General features: G+C 34.4%; 5 protein-coding genes and 1 long non-coding RNA gene across 6 annotated transcripts; 4 read left to right on the top strand and 2 right to left on the bottom strand.

Moving 5' to 3' along the window:
- Positions 1–339: 339 nt before the first annotated feature.
- On the bottom strand, positions 340–4738 carry LOC103865988 (RING-H2 finger protein ATL33-like). Its single transcript, XM_033290115.1, has one exon. It carries the CDS (start codon positions 2971–2973, stop codon positions 2263–2265), a length of 711 nt encoding a protein of 236 aa, XP_033146006.1. The 5' UTR covers positions 2974–4738; the 3' UTR covers positions 340–2262.
- Positions 4739–4981: 243 nt separating this feature from the next.
- Positions 4982–5503, top strand: LOC103865608 (histone H4). Its single transcript, XM_009143425.3, has one exon. It carries the CDS (start codon positions 5043–5045, stop codon positions 5352–5354), a length of 312 nt encoding a protein of 103 aa, XP_009141673.1. The 5' UTR covers positions 4982–5042; the 3' UTR covers positions 5355–5503.
- A 594-nt stretch (positions 5504–6097) lies between these two features.
- Positions 6098–8234, top strand: LOC103865607 (ADP-ribosylation factor GTPase-activating protein AGD7). Its single transcript, XM_009143424.3, has 4 exons — positions 6098–6926; positions 6998–7075; positions 7309–7877; positions 7959–8234. The coding sequence occupies exons 1-3, from the start codon at positions 6219–6221 to the stop codon at positions 7873–7875; spliced, it is 1353 nt and encodes a 450-aa protein (XP_009141672.1). The 5' UTR covers positions 6098–6218; the 3' UTR covers positions 7876–7877; positions 7959–8234.
- Positions 8235–9083: 849 nt separating this feature from the next.
- LOC103865606 (short-chain dehydrogenase TIC 32 B, chloroplastic) lies at positions 9084–12042 on the top strand. The gene is made up of 7 exons (XM_009143423.3): positions 9084–9595; positions 10114–10345; positions 10442–10521; positions 11012–11165; positions 11252–11330; positions 11411–11495; positions 11592–12042. Exons 1-7 carry the CDS (start codon positions 9478–9480, stop codon positions 11807–11809), a joined length of 966 nt encoding a protein of 321 aa, XP_009141671.1. The 5' UTR covers positions 9084–9477; the 3' UTR covers positions 11810–12042.
- A 3805-nt stretch (positions 12043–15847) lies between these two features.
- Positions 15848–20910, top strand: LOC103865605. Its single transcript, XM_009143422.3, has 19 exons — positions 15848–16743; positions 16819–16887; positions 16961–17165; positions 17287–17350; positions 17521–17661; positions 17785–17850; positions 17929–18010; positions 18086–18145; positions 18246–18298; positions 18377–18543; positions 18766–18949; positions 19111–19168; positions 19252–19308; positions 19392–19637; positions 19796–19857; positions 19944–20000; positions 20088–20181; positions 20265–20405; positions 20583–20910. Exons 1-19 carry the CDS (start codon positions 16246–16248, stop codon positions 20685–20687), a joined length of 2409 nt encoding a protein of 802 aa, XP_009141670.1. The 5' UTR covers positions 15848–16245; the 3' UTR covers positions 20688–20910.
- On the bottom strand, positions 20748–21415 carry LOC117133502. The gene is made up of 2 exons (XR_004457353.1): positions 21311–21415; positions 20748–21254 (listed from the first exon to the last, which is right to left on the bottom strand). It is a non-coding gene; the product is annotated as an uncharacterized LOC117133502 (long non-coding RNA).
- Between the last annotated feature and the right edge of the window lie 11 nt (positions 21416–21426).

Below are 21426 nucleotides of genomic sequence, written 5' to 3'. Positions count from 1 at the left end.
ACTTACAAACAGATTATGATATATCATGATGATAGTCATTATCATAATGACACAATTATTATTTTTAATGTATTATAGGAAACAATAACCGTCTTTATTTCGGTCAAACATATTGAATTGGATACCAAATATAGTCTAAAAGAGATTGAGATAAAATGGAAATCACGTAGATCACGTATTAAATATACTAACTTTTTATTATAACATATAGATTGATATACAAATTTAAAAATATTAAAAAAAAATTAAAATTGTAATTAATGACTTTTGTAAAGAATAAAATTTTACATATTTAACAAAAATATAAAAGTCAAATGTAATAATATAACTATATTTTTAAAAAAACTTACAATTAAATACTATATAATATTGTAGTATGATTACATATTTAACAAACAATATAAAAATAAAATATTACACCAAAAAATTATTTGATGTCATTGGAGTTGTTCTAAATATTTTTTTCAAACCTATAGCTAAAATTACACACACTTACGTATGGTTGAAAGTATTAAATTTTTATTAAAAAATTATTATCATATCAGTTTTAGTTCTTCGAAAGTAGGTTTGTCTTGGTAAAAATTAATGAGATACAACTGTATAGTACTTCTCACAATATCAAAAATGCTGTGATAAAATGAATGAAATAAGGTAAGAAGGCTAATCAAATCTCCGAAATTATACTATCCATAACGTCTTTACCATATATTTGAAATGTTACATATAATATAATGACTTTGTAGGTTTATTTGGCAATGGCATGACATGTAATTAATCTAGTCAATAAAGGTTTATTCAATAAAGGATGTGAGGTGCATTGTGGTGTTGACACCTAAGAAATGACAAAGTTGTTAATCATACATGAGGGTGAAGTTTATTTATAAAAATGCACCTCAAATAATAAAAAAGAGATAATATTTTTAAAACCTCCATCTAAATATATAGTCCCATTAAAATCATAAATTAATAATATATCTCTATATATAATTTATATAAGTATAAACTAAACATTATATTGTTGGTTTTATATTTACAATGAAAATACTTTTATTTTTCTTAATATTTTTATAATATTTAGTAAAATTATATTGAAAACCACATAACAATTCTATGGAACATAACAATATACACCAAATAAGATAATAAAATAATATGAAAGTCAATTTTATAAAATTTAAATAATTTATATACGGTAAAATCAAATATTTTATTAATAAAAAATAATTAAAATAGAAAAAAATCTTAAAAATCCTAAAAAAGGAAACTTTTATAAATTAATATCTCTATAAATTAATAAAATTTTAGTGTCCCAACATTATTAATTTATAGAGGTTTTATTGTATATGATTTCGGTGAAGGTTTCTATAATTTCATAGATACTCCTAAGTATAAGCACAATGGATCTGGAAGAAAGTTCATATGATTTTTTTTTTAATAATTCGAAGATATTCTGTGGACCAAATCCTATAAAATAATTGTTTTTCGGCGTGAAATAAACTCAATCGTTCGCAATAGAAATTACAGACCAATGTCACATGGCCACGCATGTTTAAAAACATAAAACTCTAAGCGCCACCCGCCACTTGACATTAAACATAGTTAGTATTAAACCAGAGGAAGCACCGGATGGTTTCCGGCAGGGTCGTGCCTGATACCAAACAAATCAAGCATTGACTTTGGGGTCGATAAGAAAATATTTACTTTAGGGGACTAGTATAAGCGAAGTTTCTCTCTAATTTTGGTGGTAAAAGCTAAGTATATTAAAGCAGGAGGTTACGAGTTCAAATTACATGAAAACACCTTTTAATATTTTTATGTTTATTTAGATCATGGATCAAAAAAAAATTTTGGTTCTGAACCCGAAATTGTCAGGCCCGGCCGAGGTTTCCGGTAGGTTAGTGTTAAAGTTAATCCCACGAGGACTAAAGGATAACGCCTAGCGCTTAAATCGCCGGGAATAAGACGAAAGTTCGATTGTTTTTCGTGGAAGAATATGAACCGCACGATTGTCATGGGATCTTCACACGCCGTAGGATGAGCATGCTGTAGTGCGTTTCTGTGAGTTGTCGAGAGTCAACGTCACATCTTAGACACACTGTTGCTTACGGAGTTACGAAGCAACCAAAAATAATTAAATTAACGAACTCATATTTTTTAGATTTAACGTAAATTTGTTTACAGCCACAATAAATATAAAATCATTATACCAAAAAAAAAAAAATCATGAAATCGAAAAAAACAAATTACAATATAAAAAATGAATCAAACTAGACTAGAAGCATCAGGTAGACCTTGACGCCAATCGTCATCTCTATTGGTCGCTGAAACTCGGCGGTTTCCGCCACCGCTGCGATTCACGTTAACGTTACCGTTAACGTTAGCGTCGGCTTCAGTCGGTTTAACGGGGACGTCTGCTCTGCAATTAGGACAATTGGAACGAGTTTGGAGCCACTCCTCGATACAAGACACGTGGAACTCGTGCTTACACGCGCTTAGTTGTCGGATCTCTTCGCCGTCGGCGAGCACCGACTTACACACGGTGCATTCGTTACCGATCTCCTCAGAATGAGTCTCTTTCTTGAACTTCTTTCCGACATCAGGCGCGACGACGGTGGCGGCGTCTTTCTCGGCCGGTGCGATATCCACGGTTGCATGAGGTGGGTCGTCGGAGGAAGAGCTGCTGCTACGGCGGGAGGAGGAAGAGGAGTTGCGGCGGCGGGAAGAACATGGGGCGGTGAAGAAAAGAGAGTAAACTAAGGCGGGAACGGCGACGATTGCTATGACGGCGAATATTAGTTTGATAGGAGTGAAGTCGATGCTCCGAGGAGGTGCTGGGAACGGTGGAGGAGGTCCGATGATGATGAAGGTGGAGTTGGAAGTGATGGTTGTGCCGGGGAAGATGGTGGATGGAACTGTAGCAGATGGAGTCGGGACGACGGCTCCGGCGCCGATAGTGGTATCATTATTGAACATTATTATTATTGCGATATGAAATTGGTGGGGAAAGAGAGATAATAATGGAAAGTGCTTCTCGCTAACTTGAGTTTTGTCTTCCAATTTTTTTTCCGACGAGTAAAGTCAAAAATATATACTGTATTTGTTTAAGGTGAAATTAACAAAAACCAGAAATAAAAACAACAGTCACATCATTTCCAATTTACATCTATTTTTTCGGAATTAGAGAAATTTAGAAACGGATGAAAGTTTTCTTAACATATGTAAGCTATATAAAATGTTATTTTATATAAATGCTAAGGAAAATATCTTTAAAATAGATGAATGCTATAGAAAAATGTTATTTTTCTCTAATAAAATTCATCTAAATATGGAATTAACATGTTTTATAATCTCGATTGCAACAATCACTTTCGTCATTAATTTACTACAAACGCACCTATCGTCATTACAGAACTCTTTTTCCCTGTGGAAAATATCTATGTTTCTTTCATTACCACATGGTTTTATATAATTTTGATAGCATGACCATTTGATTCTTTTGACTCGTGATAGCATCTCTATTATCTTCTAATTGTTTTTTTGTTCCCATACAATGAAAGAAGGAAGATCTTCTTTGGTGTTTTGTTATGATGGTTACATGGGAGTAGTGGTTGGACATTTGGTGGCTGTCGGTGCCACCAAGATTATTTATTCTTTTCTGTAAATTATTCTATTTATATAAATGACTCTTGGGTCGTCCACTAACGGGCTAGTAATATGGCATTGATTCAGATATGAATGCGACATTGTAATTTCGCAGCTCAGGTTGCTCTGGCCATGACAAACTTGTAAAGTGAAAACATTGGACACATAAAACAGAGCAAGAGAGAATTGAGAAACGTTGGAATCATCTGTGGCTGTTGAGGAATGCTGTGCGCGTTTTGTGACTTTTATTTTAAGTAATGAAAGATTGAACAAAAAAAGAAGAGAGAGTTGTGTACAACCTATTTTCAAGTAACATGTACAAGGGATTCTCCCCAAAAAAATATATTCAGAATTGGCATGTTATAAACTATTTCCAAGTAACATGTACAAGGGCTAACATTGGGTAAAACAATAAGTAGAAAATACAAAAAACAAGAAAATATAATACGGATTATTATAAAAAACTATTTTCAAGTTACATGTACATGGGATGCTCCAAATATATGGTAGCCTTTTACCACATACACATGAAGAACATGTGATGAAGAGGTAGCACTATTTTTACTCCGGACCGTATCTATCTACCTCACTCTCGGAAAAAAAAACAGGAAGAAGAAAAGTCAGATTTGTTCTTCAAAAAAAAAAAAAAAAAGAAAAGTCAGATTCGCTGTCGTGTGTTGGCGAAGACACAAAGAGCAGTGATCAGTCTTGGTAGCTAATGAATGAGTAATGATGGGACGACACCATGTTAGCTTCATCCGTTCCCGAGTTCATCTCTGCTTGGTTTCACAAAGGCGTTTTATTTTTCCTCATCTACACAAAAAGGCTTAATCAGATTCCATATCCTTCTTCAAGTTTCGGTCTTTGGGTGCTTTTAATGATCTAAGGACAAAACTACGATTCCATTGTTATGCGTTTCTTCATCTCAGTGGAGATAAAAGGAGTGTTCTTTATGGTTATAGGAGATGATGATACTCGTCTCTGTTTGGAGCTAAAATGGTAGATGCAGTCTTGATTTTTCCCGCGCCTTTTTATTCATCTTCCCGGTTTAAAACTTCTAACGACGTCGTTTCCACTCATCAAATATCGTAAACTCCACGGTTCACAGATTATATTAGCAATAGATCCAACGACCCACATACGTTAGCCAATGAATGAAAAGCACGCGGATCGATGATAATAGCTGTCCCAGACGGTAGCCAATAAACTAAAATCACGCGGATCGATACTTACAACCGTCAGATTAAAAACACAATCCAACGGATCGTATCCTCCCTTAGAAATTAAAAAAACAGAAAACACAAAGATGCTAGCTCCTATATAAAACCTCACACCATCCCCTCAGATCTACACACAACAGTCTTCAAAACTCTCTCTTACATTCAAAAGCAAAGAAAAAAATGTCTGGACGAGGAAAGGGAGGAAAGGGACTGGGAAAGGGAGGAGCCAAGAGGCACAGGAAGGTCCTCCGCGACAACATCCAAGGGATCACGAAGCCTGCGATTCGTCGTTTAGCGAGGAGAGGCGGTGTGAAGCGTATCAGCGGTTTGATATACGAGGAGACTCGCGGCGTTCTCAAGATCTTCCTCGAGAATGTGATTCGTGACGCTGTGACTTACACTGAGCACGCTAGGAGGAAGACTGTGACGGCGATGGATGTTGTGTACGCGTTGAAGAGGCAGGGAAGGACTCTGTACGGGTTCGGCGGCTGAGGGGATTTAATTAGGGATTTGTAAATCGCGTTTGTTGTTTTTAGGGTTTGGTTAATTTGGGGAGATTAAGATCTCTTTAAGCTGTCTGAAGGGTTTTATCTGAATGTTTTAAGTGGTTTTTAATTGAATGAGAAAAGTTTTTATCTGAACTTGTCCGTTTCTTGGAAATTGACTGTCTGTAACTGGCGATTTCATCTCCAGTTCGCATTCTCGGACAAAATTTGTTTGTAATAATGGGAAACTCTAATGCTAACTGTTAAGGAGAACTCATGGTCTCACACTCGCTGGCAGTACCAAAGTAACTAACTAAAGCTTGTGATGTAGTAGCAGCAGAAGAATTTAAAAAACAATGTGAAAGGTATAGTTGTAAAGAGTAAAGAGATAGTAGCAGAGAGGGATCTCAGAGATTATTGAGGAAGGAGTATGAGCTTCTGATAATCGAATATCGACAAGTAATAGTTGTTGTGAGCTGAGACTGAGATGAACCTTATGTACATACTATGGCATCTCTAATAGTTAATTAATCACTGAAAACAAAGTTGTTGTTTGTTATAGCACTCTTCTTATATTTTCTTTAGTGAAGCTGCTCAAAACTCGTTGAAAGCAAACGTGGGCTTGCCGGTTTTTATAAAAAGTAAACCAATTTCGGTTGGCACCGGTTCCATTCCGGTTGGATCCAACCTGGTTTTTTTCCTGATTTATAAATATTAATTTAAGTTTGCCGGAAAAATATAAAAATACAGTCTTTGACTCTTTGGAGGGAGACTAAGTATTTATTTTCTTTTAATCTCATCGCAGTTAATTTTTTTTTTAATGAAACCAAAGATCTAACTTTTTAGTCGGTGATCGGAGGACAATCTCCATATGGCGGCAACGCAACGACTACGCGCGCTCCAATCTCAGCCAGAGAACAAAGTCTGCGTGGACTGCTCCCAGAAGAACCCTCAATGGGCGTCAGTCTCCTACGGAATCTTCATGTGCCTAGAATGCTCAGGCAAACACCGAGGCCTAGGCGTCCACATCTCCTTCGTCAGATCCGTCACCATGGACTCCTGGTCCGAGATCCAGCTCAAGAAAATGGACTCCGGCGGTAACCATAAGCTCAACACCTTCCTCTCTCTCCACGGCATCTCCAAGGAAACAGAGATAGTCGCCAAGTACAGCTCCGACGCGGCCTCGGTGTATCGCGATCGGATCCAGACCTTAGCCGAAGGGAGACCGTGGAGGGACCCACCTGTTGCTGTCTCAAAGAAGCCTCCTTTATCGAAGGGTGGGGGGAGTGATGATTCTGTTATGAGGAGGAACCAGTCGGAGAGTGATTTTAGAGGGGTGGGGACACGTGGCGGCGCGTTGGCGAAGGCGAGGTCTTCTGGGGATATTTATTCGAGGTCGGAGGTTGAGGCTTCTGCTGCGAGTAAAGAGAGTTTCTTTGCGAGGAGGATGGCGGAGAATGAGTGTAAGCCTGAGGGGCTTCCTCCTTCGCGAGGTGGGAAGTATGTTGGGTTTGGATCGAGTCCTGGTCCAGTGACGAGAAGGGGAGATGGTGGTGATGTTTTTTCTGTTGTGTCTGAGGTAAAAGTTTGATGCTTTTTTTTTAGATTATGAGTAAGTGAGAGTTGTCCTCTGTTTTTATTTGGAAATAGGGGTTTGGAAGATTGTCTCTTGTTGCTGCATCTGCTGCGAATGTTGTTCAGACAGGAACCATGGAGTTAACTTCAAAGGTACTACTTCTTTTATCACTCTGTTATGTCACGTGTTTCATTGGCTTAGGTTGTATTCATTAATCCTTGGAACCCACGTTTGATTTGATGTCAAAGTTGGTAGCTTTTGTGTTTGGTGTGTAATTACCTCTATGCTTTAGTTTCCGACAATGTAATGTCACACAAAACTAGTGTCTTGTTTAGAGATGCTAGCGAGAATCTTGTAGATTGAAAAAGCTTTTGTTTCATTGTAGGTGAAAGAAGGTGGGTTAGATAACACGGTGAGTGAGACTGTTAACGTTGTTGCGAGTAAGACAACGGAGATAGGACAGAGGACGTGGGGGATTATGAAAGGAGTGATGGCGATTGCTTCACAGAAGGTTGAAGAGTTTACTAAAGAAGAAGCATCAACCTGGAATCAACAGAATAATAACGGTTTCTCCGACAGCAAAGCAGGAACCAATTCATCATCAAGCTACCAAAATAATTACCGTAACTCGAGTTCTTGGGATGACTGGGGAGAAGAGAGCAATACTAAAAAGGAAGCAGCACCAAAAGTGTCACAAAGTGTTCACCACAACGGTTATGGTAACGCAAACTCTTGGGATGACTGGGGAGAAGAGAAGAGTAGTACCAAGAAGGAAGCAGCGCCGAAGGTGTCAACTTCTAAGGATGATGATGGTGGTTGGGCTGGTTGGGATGATGATAATGATGATAAAGATGATGATGATGGTTATTATCAGAATACTGCAGAGGATAAGAAATCTGTAGGCCATAATGGCAAACCAGACACAGCTTGGACAGGTGGAGGTTTTCTCTAGCGGTAAGTACCGATCAAGTATCGATTATCGAACATTTTAATGTCTATACAATCATGTAATAACACTCTTGTCTAAATCCACAGGTGAAATGGTGAAAGAAGTTGTAAAGTTAAGGGAAAAGCAAAGCATGTGTGTTATTCGTGCTCTGTCACAAAGAGATAGAGCAGAGAGTGGCTATTACAGATCTGTTTGAGTGGCTATTATCGAACTAATGATTGTCATTATTTGTTCTTATACCATATATAGCTTTCTTTATTATCTTTATCATTAAATTTGTACAAGCTTTATAGAGGACTGCTTGCTCTCCTTTTTGAGATTCGAATATATATTTTTGGGTATAAAATGTTGGTATTCTTTTACCTGTTTCTTATAATTTACATGTCAATCTTTCATTAGTCATAGCCTCTACTCTTTTTCAGGCCATGATTTATGATGCGTTTACATAACAGTGTGTGTTTTTAGCCTTGCTAACATCATCAGTTCACCATACGATAAGTTGATAGCATATACGTATAATATGTCACGGTCATTTTGTTTCTAAGGACATTACTATCTTAACCAAGGCATGGGCGTTCGGAGGGGTTCGGAGGCCCATCGGTTTCGGTTTGGTTGATTCAGATTTTTGATGTTATTGTGCTCATAAATTCCGTCTGGGTTTTAATAGTTATAGTGTCAGGTTCGGTTCGGTTCTTTATAGGTTTGGTTCAGATCGGATTGTATCTAATTTTGAAATCGTCCAAAAATATATTGTTCAAACCTCAAAAATTGACAATAATAAATTTATTCACAAATCTAATTAAAAGTTAGTTAAACAATATAAATTAACAAAAAGATATTCCAAATAACAAATAAAACAAACAATAAAAATATTTTTAAAACTCTAAAATATCTAAATCCCCTTAACATATATAAAAACATCAACATATTTAACTAATTTCAGATATTTTTGGGTCCTATTTTGAATTTCAGTTCATGTTATAACCAAACTTCAAAGTAATAAGCTCATAAATCCCGTTTAGATATTTCTGTATAACAGTTCGGATCCGATTTCGTTTTTTCCTGTTCAGGATTTAGGTAGGTATTTTGGGTTGAGATAAAAACGCTGATGTCTAATCTTAACAGAATAGTGGTATGTGTTAAAATTAATTTTTAAAATGTAAAAATGAGAAAGTTAATGGAAATTATAAATTTAAAAAAAAATCAAATTCATGTTTTTAAACGTAAAAACATGAATAAGCAGAGATATACCATTATTCACGCATAACCTTAATTTTAGAATTCGGAAAGTAACATGCCGAAAACTATATAAGGCATTTTGAGATTTATGTCGATTTCTTACTATATTGGTTAATGTATGTACTTTGCTAATTATTCAACGAGATCTTAGCATTAATTTGATTAGCTGTCGGCTATAAACTTAGTGGACCTGTCAACAGCAACTCTTCTATCTACTCACGCGTGACACTATTTATAGCCAAACAGGCTCTCCTTTGCTCCTTACCATCCACCTGTAAAACTCTCAATCTTCTCTGCTTCTCCATTTTTATTGTTCATCTTCTTCTTCACCAGCAAGATTTTGAGGGTTTAATAGAGAGAAAGATCATGGGAATATATGGAATGGTGACTGGAAAAGCGGGAAAGAGTGGATTTGGATCAGCTTCAACAGCTGAAGATGTCACTCAGTCCATTGATGCCAATCATCTCACTGCCATCATTACAGGTTCTTTTTTTATTTTCTAATCTCATCTTACATTTTTTTTGCAAATCGTGAAAGCGATAATGCTAAATAGAATGAATTATCAATTATCTTAAGTTTTTCTGGTATCGTGGAAGACTGTGTGCCAAAAAGATAATGCCAATAATAAAAATTAGGTAAAATCTACCATAAATTCAATGAACGTAGTTAATACGATTATAGTGGAAGAGAAAGTCAACTTGACGTTTTGATTAAATTTGAATTTCGAGAAAGTCCGGAATTGTGTTTTTGTTTGTTTCCATTTTCAACCATACAAATGTAACGGTTCTACAAATTAAACACCACAGATATTATTTCCTTTTATGTATCCGTAATTTTAGAAGTAAGTCAAAATAAGATTTGTAGTGAATTATATTAAAATTATAAAAAAATACTTTAAATATGATTTTTGTAAAAAAATTGAAATATATTTTTATTGAAACTTAAATATATAGTTATTAATATTTTTTAAATATCTTTAATTGTTACAAAATATGAAAAAGGTGGAACAAGTGGGATTGGATTGGAAGCAGCAAGAGTGTTAGGATTGAGAGGTGCTCATGTGATTATCGCTGCAAGAAACACAAAAGCAGCTAATGAATCTAAAGAGATGATTCTCAAGATGAACCCTAATGCACGTATTGATTATCTTCAACTCGATCTCTCTTCCATCAAATCCGTCAGATCCTTCGTCCATCAGTTTCTTGCCCTTAATCTCCCTCTCAACATACTCATGTATGTATATGAATTTTAGTTTTGAGTTTGTTCTTTTGCATTGAATAAGATTTCGAGGTTTTTAATGTTTATTTGTGTTTGTCTATGAAATTTTAGAAACAATGCAGGTGTTATGTTTTGTCCTTTCCAGCTCACTGAAGATGGGATTGAGTCACAGTTCGCAACAAACCACATTGGTAAGATTTCATTTTCTATATTTCTAATAAAATAACTAAATTGAAATACAGAGCTTTTTAAAGATGTCCCATAAAAGCATACTATAATATACTTCAAGGTAAATCAGATGTATAAAAACGTGAATTAGTTGAATAATTTTTTTTTACCAATCAAACATATATACAGTTACATGAATTTCTAAAAGTGTAATTATTAGGAAACATCATCATATGCTTACATGTACTTCAATTGTGTGTCACTATCTTAGGAAAATCTTCTATATGTACTACCTTGTGTGTTGTGTCACCAATTGGTCCCCATGTGATCTATAGAAACAAGTTTCGAGAAAATGTAAAACAAACAACTATATAGCTGCTAGAACATCATGTTAGAACATGATGATTTTCTTAAGAAATATGCTATAGTATAATATATAGGCGCGCGATTAGTAAAGCATTTAATTAATAATCTTTATATTAAACAATCTATACATTAAAAATGGAATTCCAGGTCATTTTCTGTTGACTAATCTGCTGCTGGACAAGATGAAGAGTAGTGCTAGAGAAAGTGGAATTGAAGGAAGGATTGTGAATCTGTCATCTGTTGCTCATACTTATACTTACACCGAAGGTATCAAGTTCGACAGCATCAACGACCCTGATACGTATGTTTTACTTAAATTTTATTTTGGTTAAGTAACTAAAATTTCAATTAACGTTAAATCTCACTTTATGCTTACCATTATTTTAGATATTCGGAGAAGAAGGCTTATGGACAATCAAAACTGGCAAACTTATTGCACTCTAATGCACTCTCTCGCAAACTACAGGTATTAATTTTTGATGCGATGTTAATACATTATGATGAATATAAGTAATTAGTTGAAGTTAATATGTTTTGGGGGTGTAGGAAGAAGGTGTGAACATCACAGTAAACTCGGTACACCCTGGACTTGTCACTACTAATCTCTTTCGCCACTCCGGTTTAGGAATGTGTACGTACCGGTTTTCTATTCTTCCATTCCAACATTTTTCTCGTTAATACATTTATATTTTTGATTTTGAATCATCGATCTTTTACGTTAATGCAGCGGTCTTCAAGGCTATGAGTTTCTTCTTGTGGAAGAACATACCTCAGGGAGCAGCAACAACATGTTACGTAGCACTTCATCCTAGTCTGAAAGGCGTCACCGGAAAGTACTTCGCTGACTGTAACATCACCACTCCGAGCAAATTCGCCACCGACAAATCTCTTGCCGATGAACTTTGGGATTTCAGTATCAAACTCATCGATTCTCTTCCTAACTAATCCTCTAAGCTTGTTTCGTTTAGCCGAAAAAATTACATTCAAAATTACAAGATTTAAATGCAATAATGTCCCTAGAAATATATTTACCAATTATTTCCATAATAAAGAGACTACATTTCAAGGTTATTATAAAGGACTAGATTTTTTAACCGCGCTACGCGCGGATAAGATATTATATGTATTTCTCAATTCTAAAAAATAATGTATAATATTGTATTATATTATTTAAAGAATATAAAATAAGACCACATAACATAAATATATTTTTTATATTTTCTTTGTGAAAATCATTATGTTGTTTGATTGTTGTACTTAATTCACATATTTGCATAGATATTTGTGATAGATGAATAACTATATTTTTATTATCAGTAAATAATATATATTTATTATATAATATAAGAAAAATAGAATTATTTACTTTTTAACAAACTTGTTTCATGTTGGGGACTCGGTTATAGACATATCATATTCGAATGAAACATTTTTACACTTATCAATCTTCTTAACAATCAAGAAACAAATCTGAATATCAAAATAATATCTCATACGATCTCTTTGTGGAATAACTGTTCTGAAGAAATTGAATTTATGCATCAAAAAGAACTGGAAATGGATGTACATATGTGTTATCTAAGTCAGCTTTACAAAAAAACTATTTATAGTTCATATATCATTTATGTCCATCCTATTTTTTTGTCCATCATTTCTTAAACATCATGAAATAAGTAATGCTAATTAATAATAAACTTTTTACTCACAAAATAAAAATCAAATTTGTCTAATTATCGCTTAATTTGTCTAACTGATATATGTATTTCTCAATTCTAAAAAAATAATGTATAATACTATTGTATTACATTATTTAAAGAATATAAAATATGACTACATAACATAAATATATTTTTTAAATTTTCTTTGTGGAAATCATTATGTTGTTTGATTGTTGTACTTGATTCACATATTTGCATAGATATTTGTGATAGATGAATAACTATATTTTTATTATCAGTAAATAATATATATTGATTATATAATATAAGAAAAATAAAATTATTTACTTTTTAAACAAACTTGTCTCATGTTGGGGACTCAGTTATAGACATATCATATTCGAAAGAGACATTTTTACAGTTATCAATCTTCTTAACATTGAAAAAACAAATCTACATATCAAAACAATATCTCATACGATCTATTTGTGGAATAACTACTCTGAAGAAATTGAATTTAAGCATCAAAAAGGACTGGAAATGGATGTGCAGATATGTTATCTAAGTCTGCTTCACAAATTACTATTCATAGTTCATATATCATTAATGTCCATCCTATTTTTTTGTCCACCATTTCTTAAACATCTTGAAATAACTGATGCTAATTAATAATAAACTTTTTGCTGGAAAAAATCAAATTTGTCTAATTTCGCTTAAATATTTTATTAATATGGTCTAAGAAGCTTTTAAGTGATATCATAGTTTAATTTATTAATTTTTTTTGTTAATTTTTAGAGGTTTTTATATTTAAGATTTATTTCCATATTAAGCTTCTATTGCTTTCACAGAATTGATATATATATATCATAAAAATTACCATCAAATCAGTTTTACTTATTTATTATTTTGTTTTAACGAAAATACACTTTTTAAATAATTTAATTTAAAATAAAATTATATATTAATTTGCTGTATTTTAACAATTTCATTGATTTAATTAATTTGCTTTGGTGGATAACTTAAAAAGTTTTCATATGAATCGGGGAAAGCAAGCTTATGTTGTTATATTATATTTATTTTGTGTATATATAATCTATATACAATGCTAGTGTAATAAAGAAAGAACATTATTTTTTTGTAACTTCAAAAAGATACATTATTACAATTTGAAATGAATCAAAATTGAATAAAATGGTAATTAAATATTTGTAAATCTAATTGTTTAGTTGGATTCTCATGAAAAAAAATCGATTGGTTAAAAAAATGTTTCAAAATTTGTTGTGGTATTGTTTTGTCTATAAATTATAAAATTTATTAAATTAATATATTTAATTATTGCATCCTTAAATAATATTTTATTAAGACATTAGAAAAATATGTTTTGAGTTGTTTTGTCAAATTGTGTAAAAATCTATGCTTTTTCATATTTGTAACTTCAAAAAGATACATTATGACAATTTGAAATTAATCAAAATTGAATAAAATGGTAATTAAATATTTGTAAATCTAATTTTTTTTTATCTTGTTTTGTTGGATTCTCATGAAAAAAAAATCGATAGGTTAAACAAATATTTCAAAATTTGTTGTGTTATTGTTTTATCTATAAATTACAAAATTTATTGAATTAATATATTTAATTATTACACCCTTAAATAATATTTTATTAAGACATTAGAGAAGTATGTTTTGAGTTGTTTTGTCAAAATTTTACAAAAATCTATGCTTTTTCATATTTGTCACGAAAATTTATATGTTAAACTTATTTTACAAAATTCTTAACTTTGTCACGAAAACAAAAATCTATGCTTTTTCATATTTGTCAACGTTCTCACACTTTCTAAGAATATATTAACTTAGTCATTTACTTATTTTTTTTTTACAAAACAAAGTATCGGAGTCTTGAAAGTTGAATTCATATTATTGTAAATGTACATAAAAGTTTGTGATTATATACTTAGTGGTTCTTGTATATGTGTCCAAGAAAGTGTCAATGGCTTAGTGGTAACTGTCCTATATATATATCATACCAACCCGGGTTCGATTCTCACCTTCGCATTTTTTTTTTATTTTTTACGAAAAATAAATGAGATGACATGGCAATTTCGGGTTCTCTGATTGGTTGATTTTTCTATCCTATGTGGACACCCTCTTCATGGCTTATATCCCCCTTTTAGTATAGTATAGATTCACGTAACCAATACATGAGAATGGCTTTGCAGTTTGCTGCATTCAGATGTTGGGCAAAAACTAATGGGCTTCTTTTTTTCTCTCTAAAGGCCCATGAAAACGACCGCGAACAAATCAAAAAATAAAAAAAGTGCACTGAAAGTTGTTGTTCTCGTACCTTCTTCCAAGATGTCATCAGCAACTGCCACGATTTTCTTTTCTATTGCTTTCTTTTTCTTTTCATTTTGCATAGTCACCCCCGTAAGTTTCATCTTTTTTCTAAAATTAATACTAATATTTCTAATTGTTCAGTAAGTTCCATCTAGACCACCACAATACAAGTTAAGAAATACAATCCAATTTGTTCTGCTTAATTTTGTATACCCTACTTAAAATTAGTATTAAATCTAAATTACGTAGAAAAATAGGATTTTATTTTTTTTGATATATATACATAACTATCAATTAAAAAATTAAATCAAATATAAATGATTACTGTTGGATATTAATTGGTTCTAAAGTAGAACAAATTGGATTTTATTTTTTAATATATACACATAATTATCAATTGAAAAATTAAATTAAATATAAATGATTACTATTGGATATTAATTGGTTGTAAAGTAGATCAAATTGGATTTTAATTTTTTAATATTTAGACATAATCATCAATTCAAAAAAAAATTAAATTGAATATAAATGATTACTACTCGCTCCGTTACCGAAAGTAAATTTTTTTAGAGTTTATTCTTATTTCATAAAAATAGATTTTCTATATTTTTAAGGTACTTTTGTATATTTTTGAAAAACATTAATTATGAATATTTGAATTGATTAAATTTTATTGATGGATAGTTATTAAAAAATTATTAAAAATAAATTTTAAATTAAATTATAAATATTTATTGTATTCTTAAATTCTTAATAAACGTAAAAAATATCTTACTTTAAGAAACGGAGGGAGGAAATATTGAATATTAATTGGTCATAAAGTAAAGTCAGGTACAAGGTGTGATAATGAAAACTCCAAAGGACTGCTCTGCATTAACTATTTTTCTTTTTTAAATTTTGATTATTTTCTTCTTATTTTGTCGTCTAATTAAAAAAGAAAAAGAAGATTTTACCTATTAAAAAAAATATCCAGTAGTTTCTCTCTCTCTCTCTCTCTCTCATCGCTTTGAAAAGTAAAATTTGTGGACCGCGAAGGAAGAAAGCTTTTTAGTTTTTTTTTTCTTTCTCTGGTTCGTTGCCGCCTTGCACGTTCCTTCTCCCTCCCTCCCTCCCTCCCATCTTATCTCCTAGCCGTAACCCTAACCCTAATTTCCTCTCCCTCTCCCCCTTTCCTCAATCAAATTTCATCTTCAGATCTTATAGATCCGCAAAGCTACTGTCCTCTCCCTCGTTCGATTCTCACCGATTCATCGTCTCCGTATTGAATCAGATCACCAAATCCATTTCCTCATGGTCGTATTCACCTGATAGCTCCTTCCCAGGTTTACGGAGGTTCAGATCTAATCATTATTCTCAGTGTTTGTTTCTATTGGATGTTATTGAGTCATGGGAGAAGAAGAAGAAGAAGGAGCAGTTTCTCTGGAAGGAGCCGTGCTGAAAAGGGAGCGCCTTTGCGTCGAAGGAGAAGAAGAAGAGTCTCCCAACAAGAAACAAGCCAAGGAGCCTTCCAACGACGACATCGTCTCGGAGATTTCGAACCCCGTCTCTTCTCCCGTCGAAAACACCTCCCGTTTCCACCCGGTTAAGTCCGGTTCTGGTGACTTTGGGTCCGAGGAGACCGTGAGCGACGAAGAACGCAGCGGGAACGAACAGTTTGTGCTGGAGATTCCGAAGCATCTTAGCTCCACGGGAGTCACGAGGATCACGTTTAAGTTGAGTAAACAAAAGAAGGAGCATGCATGGGATGAGAAGTCTCCGAAGTTACCGAAGTTGCCGAAGAAGAAGGTTGTTGCTTCTACAAGCTACCCGTCTAATGTGAAGAAGCTTTTGGCGACGGGTATGCTCGACGGTGCTCCAGTGAAGTATATTTCACTCCCGCGAGTGGTAAAGTCTCAACCTTTATCTTACTTTTAGACTTTTTTTAATCTTCGCTGATTTGTAACTTTGATTTGTAATCAGAGAGAGCTTCAGGGAGTGATCCATTCGGGTGGGTATTTGTGTGGCTGTACCAATTGCAATTTCTCGAAAGTGAGTTTTGATTGTTATTAGGTTTCTTGTTTCTGTGATTAGTTTTAACAAAGTGTTGTACTTTGTTACGCAGCAAAGGGTTCTCAGTGCGTATGAGTTTGAGCTGCACGCTGGTGCAAAGACCAAGCATCCTAATAATCATATATTTCTGGAGAATGGAAGGGCGGTGTATAGCATAGTTCAAGAGCTGAAGACTGCTCCTCACGGTGTTTTCGAGGATGTGATAAGGAATGTGGCTGGTTCTGCTCTGTGTGAGGAGGGCTTACAAGCTTGGAAAGGTGATGGCCAGGTGTCTAGATTGTTGGTGCATCTGCCGTAGATTTTTCTTTTGAAATCATTTAAGTTTCTAATAGTAGAGAAGTGCTGAGCCTGATCTGTTTTCTTTTTTTTTTCTTGCAGCAAGTTTCGAACAGAGTAATAGTATTTCTGACAGGAACCGTATCATGGAACATTCCTCTGTCAGGTATCATCACCTTTACTACTGGTTTGTATTGGGGAATTTTAATAAGAATTGATAGTCAGTGATACATGGACCCTGTAGTGACTTACGTGTTCTGTTTTAATATATTTTGGTTAACGTAAAGCTACCATTTTGTGTTGCTATCTAAAAGTGATTCGTGTTGAAAACTGCAGTTATAATGGTCAATCTCATGATGAAAGTCAGAACCTTACTCCATGCTCTCTTACTCCATACTCGCTGGAAAATCATTATTATCGAGAGAAAACATATGAAACAGACGCATTATATGAGCCGAAGCGGATAGCAAAGAAGAAGTATGTTTCTCAGCAAAATTTTCATTTACAATTAATTACTGTTAGAAATCTAGGTGCCAGTTATGGTCCTTAAGACAATTATCTAAGGAGATGTAGAAATTGATTTGGTCGCTAATACTGTAGGGTTACTTCTCATGTATCTGGTACGGGTTGCCATAAGAAAGTTACTGAAGGAAGCAATAGAAAAAGGTTTGTGTTGTTTTCTTTATCATCCTCATTTCTTGTGTGTTTCTGTTAGCATTTAAATCTTTAAATCTATGTTTCCAGGGACAATGATTTACATCGGTTGGTGTTTATGCCCAATGGGTTGCCGGACGGGACTGAATTGGCCTACTATGTGAAAACGCAGGTTTGTTATTTCTGACAAATGGCCTATTTTCACTGACATTTAGTTCAGCTTAGTAAACAATTGCTTTCCCTACAGAAACTTCTAGCGGGTTACAAGCAAGGAAATGGTATAGTATGTAGCTGCTGCAATAAAGAGGTAAGTGATGGATCCAGTGGCTCAGTGGACTGTCCACCAGACTAAGTTTGAACTTTAGAGATAGTTTTACTAATTTTTTGTATGAACCTATGTACAACAGATTAGTCCTTCGCAATTCGAAGCACATGCTGGAATGGCTGGTAGACGACAACCGTAAGTTTTATCCAATAATTATGTCATTTTTACCTAATCGTTGGAATGCGTATCTGAAGTGCTTGTATCCTTTTGCAGCTATCGTCATATCTTTATCTCTTCCGGATTGTCTTTGCACGATATAGCCTTATCGTTGGCAAATGGACAAGTCATCACAACCGGTGACAGTGATGACATGTGTTCTATATGTGGGGATGGTGGAGATTTACTGCTTTGTGCTGGATGCCCTCAAGCATTCCATACAGGTAAGATATTGACGGAGTATATTACTCTTACTCGTTTACTCTTTTACATTACTGAAAGTTGCTAAAGCACCAAAATGAAATCCTTAATCATGAAGCATATGGAAGTTTAGACTAGCTCTCTTAAACCATTTTCTTTTGAGATTAGATACGTTGATTTTAATTCAGTTTAGTTCTCGTGTTATTCTCTGCTTCTGATCCTTCATTTTTTCTTTTCATGTGCAGCTTGTTTAAAATTCCAGTCTATGCCTGAAGGTACATGGTACTGTTCGAGCTGCAGTGATGGATCTGTATCTAGTAAAAAGGCTACTGCTAATGGTCCTTCTGGCAACTCTAAGCCTATACTCATAAGACTGTCTAGAGTCGTTAAAGCTCCAGAAAGCGAAATTGGAGGCTGCGTGTTCTGCAGGTTTGTTGCATACCTATAGTCAACCCTCTCGTATGGATTTTATCAGTTGTGAAATATCTACATACATGTACAGACTGCAACAGACAGTTTTGATTACTGTTCATGATTTGTATTTGTGGTGCTTGCTGCTTACGGTGTTCACTTTCTTTTATTGTTGATAGGTCCCATGATTTTAGCATCGGAAGATTTGATGAAAGGACTGTTATTCTATGTGACCAGGTGACTCTCTTGATCTCTTTTATTCAAACTCTTACCATTACCAGTTTAGCCTTTTCTGACAGTGCTCTTCATTTCTTTTGAAGTGTGAGAAAGAGTACCATGTTGGTTGTCTTCGAGAGAATGGGCTCTGTGATTTAAAAGTAAGTTGCGTAAGGCTGTCTTCTTATGGATTGTGCTTACGAGGTTATGCAACTTTTCTCAACCTCGTTCCTTTATGCTGTAGGAAATACCGCAAGAGAAATGGTTCTGCTGTAACGGCTGCAGCAGGATTCACACGGCAGTTCAGAGTTCTGTGTCATGTGGGCCACAAACTATTCCTGGACCTCTGTCAGAAATGATACGCAGAAAAGACAGAGAAAAAGGAATAATTACAGAGGATGGGGATACAGTCGAATGGAGGATACTTAGTGGAAAAAGTCGATACCCAGAGCATCTGCCTTTACTTTCACGAGCGGCTGTTATCTTCAGGGTATGTCTTGACTTCAGATGTGTTCCAATTATCTTGTGTTAATACTTGTTAGAGATGTGCTCTCAGGCTATATACCTGGTCAATTTCTCTCTTCATATTTGAATTTGATAAACGTAGAACAAACATGTTACCTAATTCTTATCTTTCTAATCTTCTAGGAATGTTTTGATCCCATTGTTGCGAAGTCTGGTCGTGATCTCATTCCTGTCATGGTGTATGGGTAAGTTATGACGTGATAAACTCTGATACAGCATCTATGTTTGTCAGTAGCTGATTTGTCTTGTCATTTTTATGACCTACTTACAGGAGAAATATATCAGGTCAGGAGTTTGGAGGAATGTACTGTTTGGTCCTGATTGTAAAGTATGTTTCCTTCTGTTTATTTCTTTTTTTTTCCTCTTACTTCTATGTTTCCTATGCTAATTGCTTTGTTTCATGATGTGCATGTAGTTCTCTTGTTGTGTCTGCTGCGCTGCTGAGAATTTTTGGTCAGCAAGTTGCTGAACTTCCTATGGTAGCCACAAGCAGAGAGTACCAAGGAAGGGTAAAGCTTCTGTTCAACCCATTTGTCTCCTTTGTTTTGATCTATGGATTTAAAAAACTTGTTATTGTGAAAATGGTATGTAGGGCTACTTCCAAGGGCTGTTTGCTTGTGTGGAGAATCTTCTTTCTTCTCTAAATGTTGAGAACCTGGTCCTTCCAGCAGCTGAAGAAGCCGAGTCTATATGGACAAATAAGTTTGGCTTTACAAAGATGACTGAGCAGCAAGTAAGTGAAACTTTTCGATTTCGGATCATTACTATTAGGTTAAGATTTGTTCTGGAGTGATGTGTTACTAGTTTATGATAGTCATGCATATATAATAGTTTATGATAGTCATGCATATATATGTACAGTTGGTTTAGCAAGTCTAACAAACAATCAAAATGGTGTTTTTTTTTGCAGTTGCAGAATTACCAAAAGGAAGTGCAGCTTACAGTCTTCAAAGGAACCTCAATGCTGGAGAAGAAAGTACCAAAGAGTCTATCAGAATCAACAGCTCTCATCTGATCTTCAAAGAGATTCGTCTGGATTTTGTTGTTCGGATCTTTCCTCTTCTTTTATTTTTTGGGGTGCTCTGCTCTTTCGTGGGGGCTTTTGATTTCTTTTTGTAATGTTTTGAAAATAGATTGTAGGTTGACAAAAGGAGTTCCCAGAACAGTTCCAGGTTTGTAAAAAGACACAAGAAAAGAAAAAAAAATAAATAAATAGAACCGTCATAAGGATTTGTAGACTTGTAGAAAATAAGTTCTTTTCTGTTTCTTTAAATAAGTTGGGGAAATGTAATGTGAGATTTTGAAGGCAGTATCTTGTGCCTTTTAGACCCATTTGCCAGTTTCCCGTTTCTGTGATAATGAATTTTGGAGATTATTGAGTTTTAGTGCCTTTGGATGTTAGTCATCATCGTCTTTGTGTTTGGGTATTCCTTCTTGGTTACTACTATGGCAAGCCTCGAAATATATGGAACCCTTAAGAGAACAATATGGCTGTGTTCTCTGAGCTGTGGATTGCTTTCAGGACCGTCGTATTTAATTTCTCTGGATGGAGCTATAACTTGTTTACTTTATAAAGACTTATCTCAAGGCCTTTCAATATAAAGAGTTGTTATTCCATATGAAACTCGCTGGCTGTACCTCTGTGCAACAATGCCAACAAATGAAAAGCTTCAGGATGCATTTGGTCCTTTTGGGGGGGGGAGCTCCTCGTGGATGGCACAAGTCACAGATTTTGTAACTTTTTTGGTGATGCT

The sequence above is a fragment of the Brassica rapa genome, chromosome A04 (assembly GCF_000309985.2).
Source record: "Brassica rapa cultivar Chiifu-401-42 chromosome A04, CAAS_Brap_v3.01, whole genome shotgun sequence".
NCBI classification, from domain to species: Eukaryota; Viridiplantae; Streptophyta; class Magnoliopsida; order Brassicales; family Brassicaceae; genus Brassica; species Brassica rapa.
This window is presented reverse-complemented; position numbering and strand designations above follow the sequence as displayed.

Excerpts from the sequence above, each read along its gene's own strand:
- LOC103865988 (XM_033290115.1), bottom strand. The coding sequence starts at position 2,973 with ATGTTCAATAATGATACCACTATCGGCGCCGGAGCCGTCGTCCCGACT.
- LOC103865608 (XM_009143425.3), top strand. The coding sequence starts at position 5,043 with ATGTCTGGACGAGGAAAGGGAGGAAAGGGACTGGGAAAGGGAGGAGCC.
- LOC103865607 (XM_009143424.3), top strand. The coding sequence starts at position 6,219 with ATGGCGGCAACGCAACGACTACGCGCGCTCCAATCTCAGCCAGAGAAC. Across the intron at positions 6,927-6,997 it reads TTTTTTCTGTTGTGTCTGAG|GGGTTTGGAAGATTGTCTCT; the intron begins GTAAAAGTTTGA and ends ATTTGGAAATAG. Across the intron at positions 7,076-7,308 it reads CCATGGAGTTAACTTCAAAG|GTGAAAGAAGGTGGGTTAGA; the intron begins GTACTACTTCTT and ends GTTTCATTGTAG.
- LOC103865606 (XM_009143423.3), top strand. The coding sequence starts at position 9,478 with ATGGGAATATATGGAATGGTGACTGGAAAAGCGGGAAAGAGTGGATTT. Across the intron at positions 9,596-10,113 it reads TCTCACTGCCATCATTACAG|GTGGAACAAGTGGGATTGGA; the intron begins GTTCTTTTTTTA and ends AATATGAAAAAG. Across the intron at positions 10,522-11,011 it reads GTTCGCAACAAACCACATTG|GTCATTTTCTGTTGACTAAT; the intron begins GTAAGATTTCAT and ends ATGGAATTCCAG.
- LOC103865605 (XM_009143422.3), top strand. The coding sequence starts at position 16,246 with ATGGGAGAAGAAGAAGAAGAAGGAGCAGTTTCTCTGGAAGGAGCCGTG. Across the intron at positions 16,744-16,818 it reads ATATTTCACTCCCGCGAGTG|AGAGAGCTTCAGGGAGTGAT; the intron begins GTAAAGTCTCAA and ends ATTTGTAATCAG. Across the intron at positions 20,182-20,264 it reads GCAGAGAGTACCAAGGAAGG|GGCTACTTCCAAGGGCTGTT; the intron begins GTAAAGCTTCTG and ends AATGGTATGTAG.